This window comes from Melospiza georgiana, chromosome 11, assembly GCF_028018845.1.
Source record: "Melospiza georgiana isolate bMelGeo1 chromosome 11, bMelGeo1.pri, whole genome shotgun sequence".
In the NCBI taxonomy this organism is placed as follows: domain Eukaryota; kingdom Metazoa; phylum Chordata; class Aves; order Passeriformes; family Passerellidae; genus Melospiza; species Melospiza georgiana.
In genome coordinates, this window is record NC_080440.1 from 10,193,091 (window position 1) to 10,208,203 (window position 15,113).

Sequence of the window (15,113 nt, forward strand, 5' to 3'; positions counted from 1 at the left end):
TCATTAATGTTTGCGTCATCAAAATGCAGTCTTCTGATAATGTGTAACATTAATGGGATAGAGGCTCAGTCTAAGTGAATTTGTTTGAAAATCAAAACAGATTTTTCTTGCTTGAATTAAATGGTGAGAAAAAATATTTGTCCATCAGTTTCATTTTAATGCAAATAATATATTGATCAAAGACTGTGGGTGATCCTTGCCACAATGGAAGCCTTGCAGTTCTCTGTAGCTCTCAAAGGCAGCCAAAATACCAATGTGTGCCTCTTCATTTTGTTGGTTTTAGGGGTGCAGGTGATTTTATTTTTGCTTTAGAAATTTCTCATCTCTAGAACCCCCTGTGATGGCTGCTCACCTCTGAGATTGACTTTGGAAATCCCCATGTATTTTGTCATTGTGTGGATATAGGTGGGATTTTTGTGTTTATTAATAGCACACCCTTGAAAATGACTGCTTATCTAACTGGAGAAGAATGAAGATGGAATTTGCATTTTCTCATCTGGTAAATAGATTTTCCCCCTCATCATTCTCTGTGTGGAATGGCAATTCTAATTTGTAGAAGTAAACTTGATCCCTTTCTATCCTTTCCACAGCCATTAAAAATCAGCCAAAGGAAGATATGAAATTCCATATGATTTGTGAATATTTTAATCTAAAAGTCCTTTGGATGGTGTTGCCATTTGCCAGGGAACTTATAAGATCTTTGCATGAAACTGGCTATTTAAAGATGACAAAAATCTTTGTTCTCATTATGGTTTCAATCAAGTGAAACACAGAATACAGAGACATGCCTTAACAGGCTGTTACTAAAGATAATGATTTATTTATGGGTTCTTCCATGCAAAAGGACATATTGTTCTTTGCAAACCATGGCTAATGTCTTTGAAGGCAATAGGGAGTGTGAGCCATGTAGTGTCATCTGCAGGATTTAGCTGAGTGCCTGGTAATCACTTTAGCTAATTTGGAAGTGATACATGTAACATCAATAAAATAATGGAACCCAACACCCTCTGCTATACATTAGGATGCTAAATGGAGTGAATCTGCAATAAAACTTAGCCCAGGAACATCTTCATCTGGGAGTATGTCACATAACTCTGGGCCAAGGTCCTGTTTTGAATGGAAAGTACTGTAGGATCTTCAGTGTGTTGGAGTTTAGGGATTTAGTTTTAAGGATTTCTGAACAATGTTTGCTTGGTATTCCAGTGCCCCGGCACTGCGAGAGAGTTTGTCTGTGATATTGATATAATATATATTGATGAGATTGAGCACTACTCACAAAATCCCCAAGGTCTCTCCATGCAGGTTTGGGGAGGCAGGTGGGAAGGGGATGGTCACACATTTACCCTAATTGAACCTACCAGGAAAGAGGCAGGTAGAAACACTTCAACAGGGCAGCAGGAATGAAGCTCCCCTGGTGCGAGCTTAGCCTTTTGCTTTGCATTGTCCTTGCAACAGCTTAGGCAGGCTTCCAGCTGGGACTGGTTAAAGTTCAGGGCCACCCACTTACCTCCATTTCTCTTATACCTCTGTTTTTCTCCCCTGTTTGTGTGTGTGTGTGTGTTTTCTGGCAGCTGGCTCTGCGCAATGCCTTGCGTTATTTCCCACCTGAAATCCAGAAGAAGCTGGCGCCGGAATTTGCTGAGGAGCTCAGGCTGTATGGCCACATCTACATGTACAGGTTCTGCCCAGATATTGAGATGAGGTGAGGACTGGATGGTTCATGTTGTATTCAGCTGCCATTTGCTTGCCAGCTTTCACCGGTGGAACTGACCTTTAGAGTGGCCTTGATGCATCCTAATTTACCTCTTGTAGAAGTTTTCATAATGTAATAATGAAGCTTATCTTCTGATAATTTGGATGTTCTGTGTACTGCAGTGATTTCATTTCCAGGGAGGGTTACTGTGTGTTTTGGGATGCTCCATGGGACAGGGAGGGAAGCAGAGTATTCCCCTCTGGATAGGCTGTGGTGGGTCTGGGCAGTGTCACTGCTGGAGAGCTCAGCACAGGTGAAGGACTGAGCCTGGCTCTGTGTGTGGCAACCCAGCTTTGCCCCACACAGGGATCCCAAACGCTCTGCCCCATGGCAGGGCTTGGTTTCCAGGGGCCAGTCATTACTCAGAGACCTCCAATGACAACCTTGACAGCAAACTTGAATAGTTCTGAGCTGGTGCCAGTCCCAGCTGAACCAAGAAGTAAGACCAGGTGAGTGGCTGGTTGGTTGAGCATGCTGTCAGAGCAGAGGAAGCTCTCTGGGCTTGAAAAGGAAGGCAGTGCATTTTTTCCATTGGGACCTTTAGGTGACCCTGGTGTGTAATAAGCTGTGCCTGTTGGTCTTGGACCATCACTTCATTCTAGGGCTGCTGGGTCTAATGTTTGTGAAGCAGAACAGATTTAGTGAGGGCTGCCAGGGGCTAGCTGCTTTTTTTAGACTGATTGATTCCTTTTTGCATCAGCAGGGGCCTGGTTAATGTCCATAGAGAAATCTGAATAAAGCAATAGAAAGCACTCTGATTTCCACAGACAACCACGTTTCTATGCTGTTCATTTTAGCCTGGGGTGAGCTCTTGCAGGATTCAGCTAAGGAGTGGAGAAATAGAAGACTATCTGAAAGTTTTTGCAGGGCTAGACTTCAGAGGATCCTGTACTAAACTACAGATGGTGACACCTTCCAAGTAGGCTTGGATGAAACAGTCCAGCAGCTTGTTTCCATCACTGGCATCAGTGATCCTTTGACAACATCAAGTATTTTTTTATTTTGTGATCATTTCATTGATTGTTTTCTCATAGATTGTTGTAGTCTCACTATGAGAAAATGCCTTTTGATCTCTGTAGTCTGAGAGTATTTGATTTTTGTTTTGTATGTCCCAGGGACCATGGCTCCATTTAAATTGTGTTCCTATGCCAGAGCACTCAACTGATGTTGGGTTTCTTATGCTCTGAGCAATATTATGTGTAAATATCTCCTCTTGATGAATTGGTATCATTCCACAGAAATGCTCTTTTATCAAGTTTAGAACAGCAGAAATCTTTAATAAAAAAAGCATTGTGGAAAAACTCAAAGGCTTTCCCTCCTGGTTTGGCAGTGACTACAAGGCATTTGTTTTAGTACCCTGATGTAAAAAGCCAGGATAAAGTGCATGGGATCATGGGAGGAGCCCATTTGCTGAATCTGTGGAATATGCATTCCAGATCTTGGCTCATGAGCTGGACAGTGGATGTCCAATTATTTTTTTGTCATTAGCACACTTCAGCCTGACCTTTTCAGTGTAACTTTCCCTGCACAAAGCAAGGGTCCAACCATTGAAGATCCAAGGTCCAATAAAAGGAAGATAATTTAGAAACCACCAAAATATCCTGTCCCTCTTTAGGAATTTTCAGCTAATGGTGGTGTTGCTTACAGAAAAGGAAGGACTAAAACTCTTAATCAGTGGTTCTACTTCCTTCAGGTGTCATTCCTTAGAGGCCTCAGCACAGTTGTACTAAAACTTGTGCAGACACAGCAGAGGAACTGTCCCTGCCCTAAACAGCTACAGCATAAATCCAAGAGTAGGAGTTTTAGAGCAATTTGACACACAAACAGATGGGGGAGAAGATAACAATGAGATGACCACAGCAGGTGCATTAAGGACATCAGTGCCAGGCCACCTGAGCTGGGATAACTCTGAGGCTGTTTCCCCTGCCTCACCTCTCAGCTTGTGGGTGAAGTGCATTTTAGTGAAAAGGTCCATATTTCCCTAACTAGTTCAGTCTTTGAGAGTTTCTTGGAGTCTGAAACTCAAGCTGAGTGGGTTTTTTTCTTAGATACAATCTTAAATAGCAAGGGTGGATGAGCCTGAGGGCAACTTCCAGTGATGCTGCTTTCCTTGGCACTGCAGGGCTTGGCTGCTTGGCCTGGCAGCTGTTGCAGAGGCCACTTCCACCACCCCTGGAAAAAATGCAATTGAAAGGAATGAGCATTCTTGGCCACCACATTTATCAATTGTGATTAAATAATTCAGCAAATGATAAGCTTAATGCAATTTATTGGTTTTGCTTAGTTCTGATAATAGTTAAAACCTGATTTGCCTGTTAAGGTCCACATGTAACTTCATATCTGTGCATTTTTTCTTTACTCTTCCCCCCTAAATAAAAGCCTGCAACCCAGATAAGTCTGAGTATCCTTGGCATGCAGAGATATTTGAGTGGGGTGTGTTGTTCTGGTTGCTCTTGTGAACTGGAGTTTTTCTTCTAAATTTTTGTGCCTGCCCTTTCAGAGCTTACCCCATAGGAGAATACCCTTGCAAGACCAAATCAGCTGCTGCCATCATGCTGATGATCATGAATAACCTGGATCCCTCTGTGGCTCAGGTAAGACACAGTAACAGGAATCTGGATTCACAGGCAGCAGAAAATGGGCAAAATATTTCCTGTATGTGTTCTCACATAAATACTGAAAAATTTAGACATACAGGCACTGTATACAGGAGCTTGGTCACTGCCTGAGAGATACAGCTCAGCTCTTGACACATTGCTTCTACAATTTATGTTGAAAAATTAGTGCTGATGCTTCCTGTATCTTTGGAAGCTCATCCCAGTGACAGTGTTACAGTAACAAACACTTAATTTTGAATAATAACATTTTTTTTATTCTTACCACTTTTACAATGTTAATTCCCGATTTCAAGAACATAGAGAGTTTTGATGCAATAACCTCTAGAAAAGATTTATTACTGAGATAGCAAAAATAGCTCAGAGATACAGTAAAAGGTTTGGGAAAAGTGCTTGCCTTAATGTTGAATTGCCTTTTTTTAGTTTCCTCAGGAGCTGGTCACTTATGGAGGAAATGGGCAGGTCTTCAGCAACTGGGCACAGGTAGGACATTGCTGGGTTTGCAATTCACAGAGCCAGTTCCACCCTCCCCCACACACATTCTGCTCAGGCAGTTTGGGATCATTCTTGGCAGTTGTTGCCTTAAAATACTCCAAAACATCCTGTTTGGAAAGGGGAATGCTCAGTTATGAACTGTGTAGATGGAGGGAGCTTTGTTTAGTAAGGAGAGCACAGACAGCCCAACAGAAATCCAAACATGACACCATAAACACAGAATTGTGTAGGATGATAAAAGGCCAGTTCTCTGTCTTTCTTTGATGCTTACGTATGGGCCTGAGTATTTAGCACAGATAATTTAGAGTCTAAATCTAGAAAACAAAAAAGCTTATTCTCTGTTTGTGGTACTTTTGCAACATTTTTCACAAGTAGTTGAATAAGAAAAAGGCTTTGATTGAAAAATGTGCCATTCTGAGTCATTTTTCCAAGTAAATCAGATTAGCTGTTAACATTTGTTCTATTTCATGCTGCACTTAACTATGGACATTAACCTTTACCTTCTAAGAAAAAAAGCCTGGTTAAAAGCCTCTCTAAAATCAGAGAATGTTTTAAATTGTGTTTGTATAATCTCTGTTCTCTTATATTAAAAAAAGGTCAATAAATATACTCACTTGAGGTGTTGCAAAATGCAAATGAGAAACATTGTCAGGAGATCTTTAGAATCAGCAACATATTTAGAGTTCTGTTTGCAGTGCAGGTCAGAATCAGCACAGGTAGGAAGCTGCATCCCCCTGGAGAGAAGCATCACTCCTGGAGGCTGGGAAGGTCTTGAATTCTGACTGGAATTGGCAGAAGCTGACCTAAGGAGGCAGCTTCTGTCATAAAGAATCACATATGCACCTTGCTGTGGCTTTATCTGAACCTGGCCTCTTCATTATTAAAGAGCCCAAGCAAAACTAATGTGGGAATGAAGTTCCTGACTTAGGGAAAAGAATGGATTCCTCAGTTTGCCATGGGGCTGAGTGACCTGGGATTTCTCCCCAGTCTGGGATTTCTCATTTGTGGTTAAAGGAAAATTCATGTTTCAATTTCCTAATCTGGTAAATTTAATCTGGAAGTTAAATGGAAGCCTTAGGTAGATTTAGAGGCAAAACTGTTCTGCCTTTATGTTTCAAAAAGAGGTACCATGGCAATGCTCACCGTTTCTTTATTCTGTGCATTAATTAATAGATGCTAATTAACTATTGCCTGTTACCTATGAGTGTTCCAGCATTTCTGAGGTGAGCAGTGCCAGCAATTGTATATTGGCCTTTATTGATCTGACAATCCTTAGGCAGCTGTTGGGCTGCAAGGTGAGGTAGAAGTGCTGCCAAAGTCAGAAATGTTATTTTCTCTTGTTGTCATCCAAGCCAGTCCTATGACTTGCAGTTGTTCCACAGGAGAGCAAACAAAACCTTTTTATTTTTGTTTACTTAGCGTAGCAATCACATGAATGATTCAGTTACCACAGAACATTTTATTCTGTTTGTGCTTGAAAACAGCACTAAAAAAATTTTAAAATCCTAACATTGCAAAACTCACAGTAAAAAGGTTGTTTGGTTTATATCATCCATTCAGACCTGTGCTTTCTTCTGGATAATTTCAAATGAAAGAATTATGTCCAGAGCTAACTTTACAGGTCTTCCTCCTTGCTAGCTATGCCTTTCAATGCCAAAAGACCCATTTATCTTACAGCTTCTAGTTTTATTAGGATGTTTTTCCCAGACTGCTAGGGAGTTGAGAGTTCAGCACCTGTTCGGTCCTATGACATGAATTCAATTATTCAACATTTGTCATAAACTAAAGCATAAAAAGCAAGACAGTAACTTGACTAATTTTTTTTCAGTTCAACTGACCCTGCAGCTTGGGGAATTGGCTGTGTTAGATGAGACTGGCTTCAAATCTATACCATTTTTAATTCAGATCACAGCCTCAGAGCTCACGTGTCTATGCTTATTTGTCACTGATACTGCTGCCTCTTTGATCAGCAATTCTGGGGGTTTTTGTCCCCTCAAAATTTTGTGTCCCTACAGAAACTCTAGTTTCAAGTAATTGTTGAATTCCAATATTGCACAAGGATGTTTCTCACAGGCCTAGCTGACACATATTAGAGGTACTGGGGAGTTTAATGGGCTTTGTCATAGACATGATGGACTGCAGTTAAATTTAAAGCCAAATTAGATGGTCAAAGTGTACATTTTGGCATTAATCAAGAGTAACTATTGAATTATGCAGACAAGGCTGAAATACATTTGTGTATTCCAGGATGCATCCTGGATTTTTTTCTGTGTCCACAATGAAAGCTGGGTTTTTTTCCCTTGAGAAGAAAAGCTGTTTAATTTTGAAGTGCACATTATAAAAACCATTTATTGCACTAGAACATGCTGAATTTCAGATTAGGATCAACAATAAGCATGAGTGTTTAATCACTTCTATAGGGAAAATTTTGCAGTGTTTGGCTTTGGAAGGATTGCCAGAAAAGTGCCAAATACAAGTGGTTAATCTCAAGATAAAATTAGAGTGGCTTTAAAAGTGAAGGATATCTGGGGTTTGTACTGGAGAAATTATCCTGGAACTTATTCAGACTTGTGTTAGTTGATGATTTGTGTTTCCTGGTGAGTGATATCCCTTAAAGGACTTTATTGAAAGCAAGAATGTGTTGAGAGCTCTGTTATTCCATATGTGAATGCACCTCGTTATCTCTATTGCTGCCTTCATTCTCCAAGATGAGCAGCTTCACAAAAACCAGGAAATGTAAGATGCAAAGTCCCTCTTTTCCTTGCTTTTCCTTTCAGTTCTGGTTGGTAATGCAGTATTTGTCAGAGATGACAGAAGAACAGACCCTGGTGATGTACAGTGGGCATCCCCTGGGGCTCTTCCCCAGCCACCAGCGTGCTCCTCGTTTAATCATTACCAATGGCATGGTGGGTATTGGCATCTTGTCTTCTTTTCCCCCATATTCTGTTTCATTTTCAAGTGTTAGCTGAGTTAAAATATGATTTGTACTGTCTGAATTTTACTGCAACACATAGGATAATCTGGGGTCCAAATTCTGCAGCATTTTTTCCAGCACAGCTGCTGTCACCTCATGGGTGCTGATCTTCAGTGATGGAAGGAACAACCTCCTCCTCTTTAGAAAGCCTCTGTTCTGACTGAGTCTGAGACACTTCCTTGCCCTAAGGAGTTCATCTATGCTCACTCTGGGAGGCTTAAAAGCCCTCAGTAAGCAAGCATGGTTATTAATCAGAGGCTCAGATATCTGGACTGCTTTGCTTGGAAGGCAGGGTGGCCGAGTGGAAACACTGGTTCCTTGTCAGTCTTCTGAGCCATTCAATATCCATTCCCCTGCAGGTTGGTTGTGTGGCTGGGGAACTGCTCTCCTTAAAACTTGTGTGGCAATCACAGTGCCAGGAAGACTGGACATCTTCTTTTCTAATGCTAGAATGCATGAAATAAAACACCTGGATTACTCCTCCTGTTTCTAATGTTTTTCTGCTTATGTAATAACTACAGAAATAGTTAAAGAAATTTAGGCTCTTTAAAAGACCTGCTTAAATCTCTAATTTGCTTATGTGGACTTTATTCTGGTTGTTTTCTTAGGTTATTCCCAACTATTCCTCCAGAGATGAATATGAGAAGATGTTTGCTTTGGGTGTAACAATGTAAGAAGATAGCTCACTATTAAAATCTATCAAATACTTGACTAAAATATAATTCAGACATCAAGCAGTGACTGGTTAAAATTTCCAATGCAGATGCATTTCAAGTGTGCTGCATGAAGTATTGATGCTGCAAAGCATTGATGCACACTTAAATGGAATTACTTCAGAGTTTGAGTTATGTTCAGCCGCATATATAAGGATGTAATTGAGGTCTGTTAGGAATTAATATTGGGTTTATGTGTGAGGCTTGGCTGAACAATAGCCTAAAGACTTAATAATAACCCACTTAAAGCACTTGCTAGTTCTAATTTTCAGTGGTTGTTTTGCAGTCTATGGAAAGCACAAGTTATAAAACATTCTTTCATGCTAAAAGAAACTTTGAAGTAGAAAGTGATAATTTTTTAATGATTTTCATGTACTCTTCTACTGTTGATGAGCACAAGATTGTCCTTCTTTTGTGCCCCAAGGAGAGAATAAATTAAAACAGCCAAAGAGCTGCCCCACTTCTCTGGGAATTTAGTACGAATGTGGTCAACCCTTCTGGGTTAAAAGCTTCCACAGTGTCCCTGTGTCTGAGAGGCAGGAGTGCACTGAAACCCAATGACACAGATTCCAGTGAGGTGAAAATGAGTGTCCTTTGGTCCCAGTCACTGTGTTGAATACCAAGACAAGTTTACACTCAGATTTTGATCCATGTATTTTTTTGAACTCAATTTAATGAGCTAAACACTCTTCCAAAAATATGTTGATGCATTGCTAATGGTAAAATTCTTAAGTTGAGAATTTGGTAACAGAAGACCTTTAACAACAAAGTGAAGCACAGAGGGTTTTTTGTTGTACTGGAAGCGCAAGTGGCCAAGTGCCACTCCAGGCTGAGCAGTGTGTGGTGTCACTGTGCTCCTTGCTGTCCCCAGGTATGGCCAGATGACTGCAGGGAGCTACTGCTACATCGGGCCTCAGGGAATCGTCCATGGGACCGTGGTAAGGAGCTGGGGAAAGCTCTGGCAGCACTCTTGGAGGAGGATTCCTCCCCTGGTGGCTGGCTGTGGGAGTGGGTTGGATAGCTGTGAGAGGAACTTCTGGCTACTAAACAAATTCTCACTGTTCACTCCACAAAAAATTAATTTTTCACTTAGATATGTCTTATCCAGAACACAGACTTGAAGGGATTTGCAATCAAGGTCTCAATCTGAGCTCATATTCAGCTACAATATGTGAAGTATGAATTGATATATGTGTTTTATATATGTGTTATATAAAAACATTTTCTTGACTGTTTTTCCTAGCTGTCCTTTGCAGCCACCCTTAAGTCTCTCTATTGCACGAGCAGCATGTTGGGAACTACTGATTATTTTATTTCATGATGAGAGCAATAAGCATAATGTGGACAGATGGTTCACAACACCATTTTGAAACATATTTCCTTCTTCAAGGATTAAAGTGATGACCCCAGAGTTTCAAAGTCTGTTTGCTGAAGGGACAGAAGCTGTTTAAATGCCAGGGCTGCTGGTGATGCTGTGTTTGTTGTGTGCAGCTCACAGTGCTGAACGCCGGCCGGCGGTACCTGAGGGCAGAGGACCTGTCTGGGAAGGTGTTTGTCACCTCTGGCCTTGGAGGGATGAGCGGGGCCCAGGCCAAGGCTGCAGTCATTGCTGGCTGTGTGGGCATCATTGCAGAGGTGAGCGCAGTGCCACTGTCCTTCTGTCTTCTCATTCTTCTGATCTAGTTCAGGTTCCTGAACTAACCCTGGCAAACTAAACTCATAAAATACTTTATTTTCTAAGATATGTCTCTTTTTTCCATTACTGAACATTTTTCACTGTTTTTCCACTCTCTATTCATTCATTCATTGGATCAGACTGTGAAGATATGGATTTAAAATTGCTTCACAAATGATGCAGAATGATGCTGTCAGAAGAGCCATTTGCACATTTGGAGTGGGAGCTTGGCTTTCTCAGCTAAAGTCATTTATAGCCAGTTAGCTGGGAAACCTCTGCTGTGGGCATGTCACATTGCAGTGCAAAGGATAAGAATATCATAATCTGAGCCATTTGAGTTACAATTAAACTTCAAAACATAATGGGTCAGTGTGTCCATGTCATGTGCAGTAACCCTGGCTGCTCTGGCTGCCTCAGGTCTCTGATGGAAGGCTTGGGCTTCATCAGCTTTACAGAAAGGCTGCAAAGGTGCTTTTGTTAGCACCTGGGTTTTGCATCTTTGAGATCTCATCAGGTACTCCCTGCAGATAAAATAAATTTATTCAATTTACTATTGAATAAATTATTAACAAATAAATTATCTTTATTCAGACTTCTGACATCCTGGTCTTTTAAATGCTGGAATACAAAGGCAAGATTTCAGTGAATGCCATTCACAGCCATCCTTCGTCCTTTTCATCTCTATGGCTGCAGATGATTTTGTTCAGGAGACTGAATTTTGCCTGGTTTTTATCTCCTGTGAGATGATCCTTGTCGGAAATGAGTCTCAGGAGCACATGTGGATAGCTATATATATGTACATATTATTTATTTAAGGAACTATTTATGCAAATGACATTGAATTGTGCAAGAGATCGTTTTGTCAGCCAGGGCTTCCGAAGCCCTGACAGAAGGGATTAGTGCTGCGAGTATTTTACCTCTCCTGTTTGACAGGAAGCTGATTGTAATTTTATTAAATAATGGTGTGGAGGGCCAGATATCTCCTCTGAGCTGCACTGGGCTCTCTGGGATTACACTGGAGCCAGCATTAGCTCATTCTCTTCATGCAATTTTTTAAATTACTGAGATGCTGATCCAAAAATGAGCATATTTTTGAAAGTGTGGTTCAAAGGAAGTGAGTTTTCTTGATCCAGCAAGTCTGTGAAAGACTAGGAATGTCAGAAGGAACTAAAGTAAAATATTGAGGATGTGGTAACATTTAAATAGATCTGATCTGTATTATGTGGGGATTTAAATGAACTCAATTCCTGTAAATCATACAGACCATTTAATATTTTTCCTCCTGTGCTGATTTAAATATCTCAGAAGAAGCTGTCCCCCATGGCATCTGACTTTATTGAATAATTCCATTGGCAGTGACACTGTTATTATCATAATCTGGGGTTTGGGAAGGATAGTCTTCATTACTGATGTGAAAAAATGATGGATGGGTGTCCCATGCTAAGAATAATTGGGAAAGAAAAGGTTTCCTGGTGTTCAAGCAACTCCTGAATACAGAATTTATTTAATTTACATATAAATACCTTCTTAATGAGAAGGAATTAAAATTATGGGGGAAGATTATAGAGAAGGAAAAAAATGCTTTAATGAAATACTAGAAGATGCTCAGGTCATGTGTTCTCATGCACACACATCACTGTGGGGGGTTTAAATCTGTTGCTACCACAGAATATGGGTTTAAATTAATTTTGCCTCTTGCCTTATGCCACTGATAGCTCATTATAGATGTATTAATGATGTGCAAGCTTGTACATTGGACCATTGACATGGAATTTGTGCCAAAGCCTCCATCGTTTGTCCATCCATTTATATTTTTATCCAGCTGTCCCTTCAGCACGTACACACTGGCACACACAGGAGCTGAGCCCAGGAGAGAGCACAGATTTGGGATTGAGCTTATTTGGAACTTCAAAGTTCAAGCAAGAGGGAATTAAAGACACAGTTTGGTTTTGCTCTGAGCTATTTTTCTGCAGCATTAGGCAGCTGGGACAGGAAAATGCTTTCCTCTTTTCTTTCCATATTTGGTTGAGGTTTTCAACCAGCAGTCCAAGAACAAAAGTGAGGGTTAATTTTATTCAGCAAACCATAGCTTCATCTTGGGCAGCCTGGCAGAAATGTCTCTTTGGCCTGATAAATGAAAATAGTTTCTTAATTATTAAAAAATATTATTTTCACAAAACATAGCCAGAGTTTGAAAATAAATTTGAAACATTTTTGTCTTTTAACATAATCATGAAAAGAAACAATAGGAATACTTAATGCTTACATTACCTCTTATACAATTTCAATGATAAATTTTGATTAATAAAATATTTTGGGAAGTGATGTATCAAAAAATTCTATTTCTTGCTTTGAGCCTGGAGTGAAAGAGAACAGAACAGTAGTTTATATATAAATATATATATAATCTATATCCTTACTATATATATGTATAACTCTAGGTAACATGAGGGCTATTACCTTTACTTTCTGTTACTTTTTCCTGCAAGTTAATTGAAAAACTAAAGGTAAAAATGACTGCATGGGGGAAACAGGAATTTTAAGGTCTCTGCTGTTTCTCTTAGGTTGATGAAGCAGCACTTCTGAAGCGCCACAAGCAGGGGTGGCTGATGGAAATCTCTAACAACCTGGACCACTGCATTGCTCGCCTTAGGTATGACTTGTAACCCAACTCTGTGAGTTTAGCTCTGCTTCCTAACCCTGCACTCACATCTTTCTGCCCTGTGCCATTGTAGTCTGCACGCAGGAGGGGTTGAGGGGCACCTCTTCTCATTCCAGCTCTGCTTTGGAACGTGCATCTACCTTCCCAAGCTGCAGCAGTCTTTATTAGTGACTACTAATGCTGCATATCATTTGTACATGTTAAACTTGTCTTCGTTTAGTTTCATGAATATGCATGGAGCAATTACAACTAATGTTACACTTGCAGCATCACTCAAGCTTCGTGGAATCCGTGATTAACAATTATGTAAATGTTGAAAGATTTGTTTCTGAGATAAGTGTTGAAAACAACATAAAACCTTTTTTTTTTCTGGATTTGATTCTGTGTGTGATTTGTACATTTCAAGATAGAACAAGGTGCATTTTCTTCAACAAATCTTTTTATTATTTTCTAGAGAAGCAAGAAAGAATAAAATTGCCCTCAGTTTGGGTTACCATGGGAATGTGGTAGATCTGTGGTAAGTAATGTGAATGGATAATGCATACATTAATGCTCTGGCTCTTTGGTCAATGTGGAATTAGTTCCCAAACTTAGAAGAGACATTAAGTGTAGTGCTGAGTACATTACTGTAGATGCTCATGAAAATGTGCTGTCTGAAGGGAGTCCTTCACCCTTGTGTTCATTTTCTGTCCTCCCTAGGGAGAGGTTGGTGCATGAGCTGGACACAACAGGAGAGCTGTTGGTGGACCTGGGCTCTGACCAGACCTCCTGCCACAACCCATTCAACGGGGGGTACTACCCAGTGCAGCTCAGCTTTGAGGAGGGGAAGCAGCTGCTCTCCTCCAACCCAGGGAAGTTCCGGACACTGGTACAAGAGAGGTGAAGGTTTTGATCTTTCATCTTCATAACCTTTGGGCTTAACTGCTCTTCAAGCCACGCAGTCAGGGGGTACATCCCACTGCTGGAAAGAAAGGGTACTTTGGGCAGTTTGGGCCAAGGTGCACACCAGAACAGCGATGTTCTGTTTTTCAGTTTTTTCTCTGCTTTGTGAACTACTTAAACTGTTCTGCAGTTTTGTGCCAGCTGGTTTTTATCAGCTTCCATCCCCAGAGCTGACTGTGTTGCTTGGCTGAAAGATGTGGCACCTCTTTGCTATTTAAGTTTCCTCAATGACTGTAAATCCCTTCAGTATTTGAGGATACCAGGTGCTACAGAGACTGAAAGCATCTCAATTGATATCTTGTGGGTTTATGTCTGAATTTATCTGGGGTCTTTCCGTTGCCTCTGTCTCCTCCTACTCCCATGCCTTTGGTTAGTTAATGATATTATCCTTTTTCATATTTCATCAAGAATAACTGTTTGCTTCTTTATTTCAGTCTGAAGAGGCATGTGGCTGCTATTAACAAACTAGCTGATAAGGGCATGTTTTTCTGGGACTATGGCAATGCTTTTCTCTTGGAAGCTCAGAGAGCTGGTGAGTAGATCCTGGAGTTGTGGGCAGAAACAAGGACAATCCTGGATGCATCTTCCCAGCTGTGTATGTTAAATAGGACAGGGTTGGCCACTGTAATTCTAATCTTTAGTCCTTCTTTCTCTCTTGTTCTTTGAGACCCCTGACCCTCCCTGGCTGAGATACAACCTTCATTGGATCTTGTGTGCAGTCTGGTTTTGCATTTTATAGTTTTCCTCCATCAAGTGATTGACTATTAAAATTCTTTTATAGGTGCTGATGTTACAAAAAAAGGAGCAAATAAGACAGAATTTCGATATCCTTCCTATGTTCAGCACATCATGGGGTATGTTGGGCAGAGTTGGGAATATGCTGAGTACCTTGTGCCTCCCTCTGTTCAGAGGGAGAGTCCTACAGAGATTAGTGCATGACTTTTCCTTAAGCAGTTCTGCTCAAGAAGAGCCAGGTCACAGCCTCAAACTGTGCCTAGAGGCAACTTTACTTCTAGGTGCTGAAAGCTGAGGGCTTGTCTCTTCAGAGCCGTAGAGACCAATCCCAGATCATCCAAGCCGTATATGTGCCCTGAAGTTACAAGCATGATGGAAACAGGACACTCTTCTGCCCGTGTCACCAGCTGTGCCACACTGTACATGCTGCTTGTGGAAACAGCTGAGCTCAGGAGATCAGCTGAGGGACTGGATTTGTAACTCATTTTCCTCTGACTCATGCTTAGCTTGCCTATGCCATGTGAATAAGAGCCTGAGCACAGGGTAAGG

At 40.8% G+C, this 15,113-nt stretch overlaps 1 protein-coding gene across 1 annotated transcript in view; it reads left to right on the forward strand.

Annotated features, from left to right (window-relative positions):
- UROC1 (urocanate hydratase 1) overlaps positions 1 to 15,113 on the forward strand; it is a 35,893-nt gene that overhangs the window by 4,767 nt on the left and 16,013 nt on the right. Inside the window, exons 2-13 of the mRNA XM_058032007.1 lie at positions 1,572 to 1,702; positions 4,254 to 4,347; positions 4,792 to 4,851; positions 7,641 to 7,769; positions 8,446 to 8,507; positions 9,422 to 9,488; positions 10,042 to 10,185; positions 12,790 to 12,878; positions 13,342 to 13,404; positions 13,587 to 13,766; positions 14,264 to 14,361; positions 14,611 to 14,683. Coding sequence (XP_057887990.1) covers positions 1,572 to 1,702; positions 4,254 to 4,347; positions 4,792 to 4,851; positions 7,641 to 7,769; positions 8,446 to 8,507; positions 9,422 to 9,488; positions 10,042 to 10,185; positions 12,790 to 12,878; positions 13,342 to 13,404; positions 13,587 to 13,766; positions 14,264 to 14,361; positions 14,611 to 14,683 — 1,190 coding nt within the window. The remainder of the gene's footprint in view (positions 1 to 1,571; positions 1,703 to 4,253; positions 4,348 to 4,791; positions 4,852 to 7,640; positions 7,770 to 8,445; positions 8,508 to 9,421; positions 9,489 to 10,041; positions 10,186 to 12,789; positions 12,879 to 13,341; positions 13,405 to 13,586; positions 13,767 to 14,263; positions 14,362 to 14,610; positions 14,684 to 15,113) is intronic.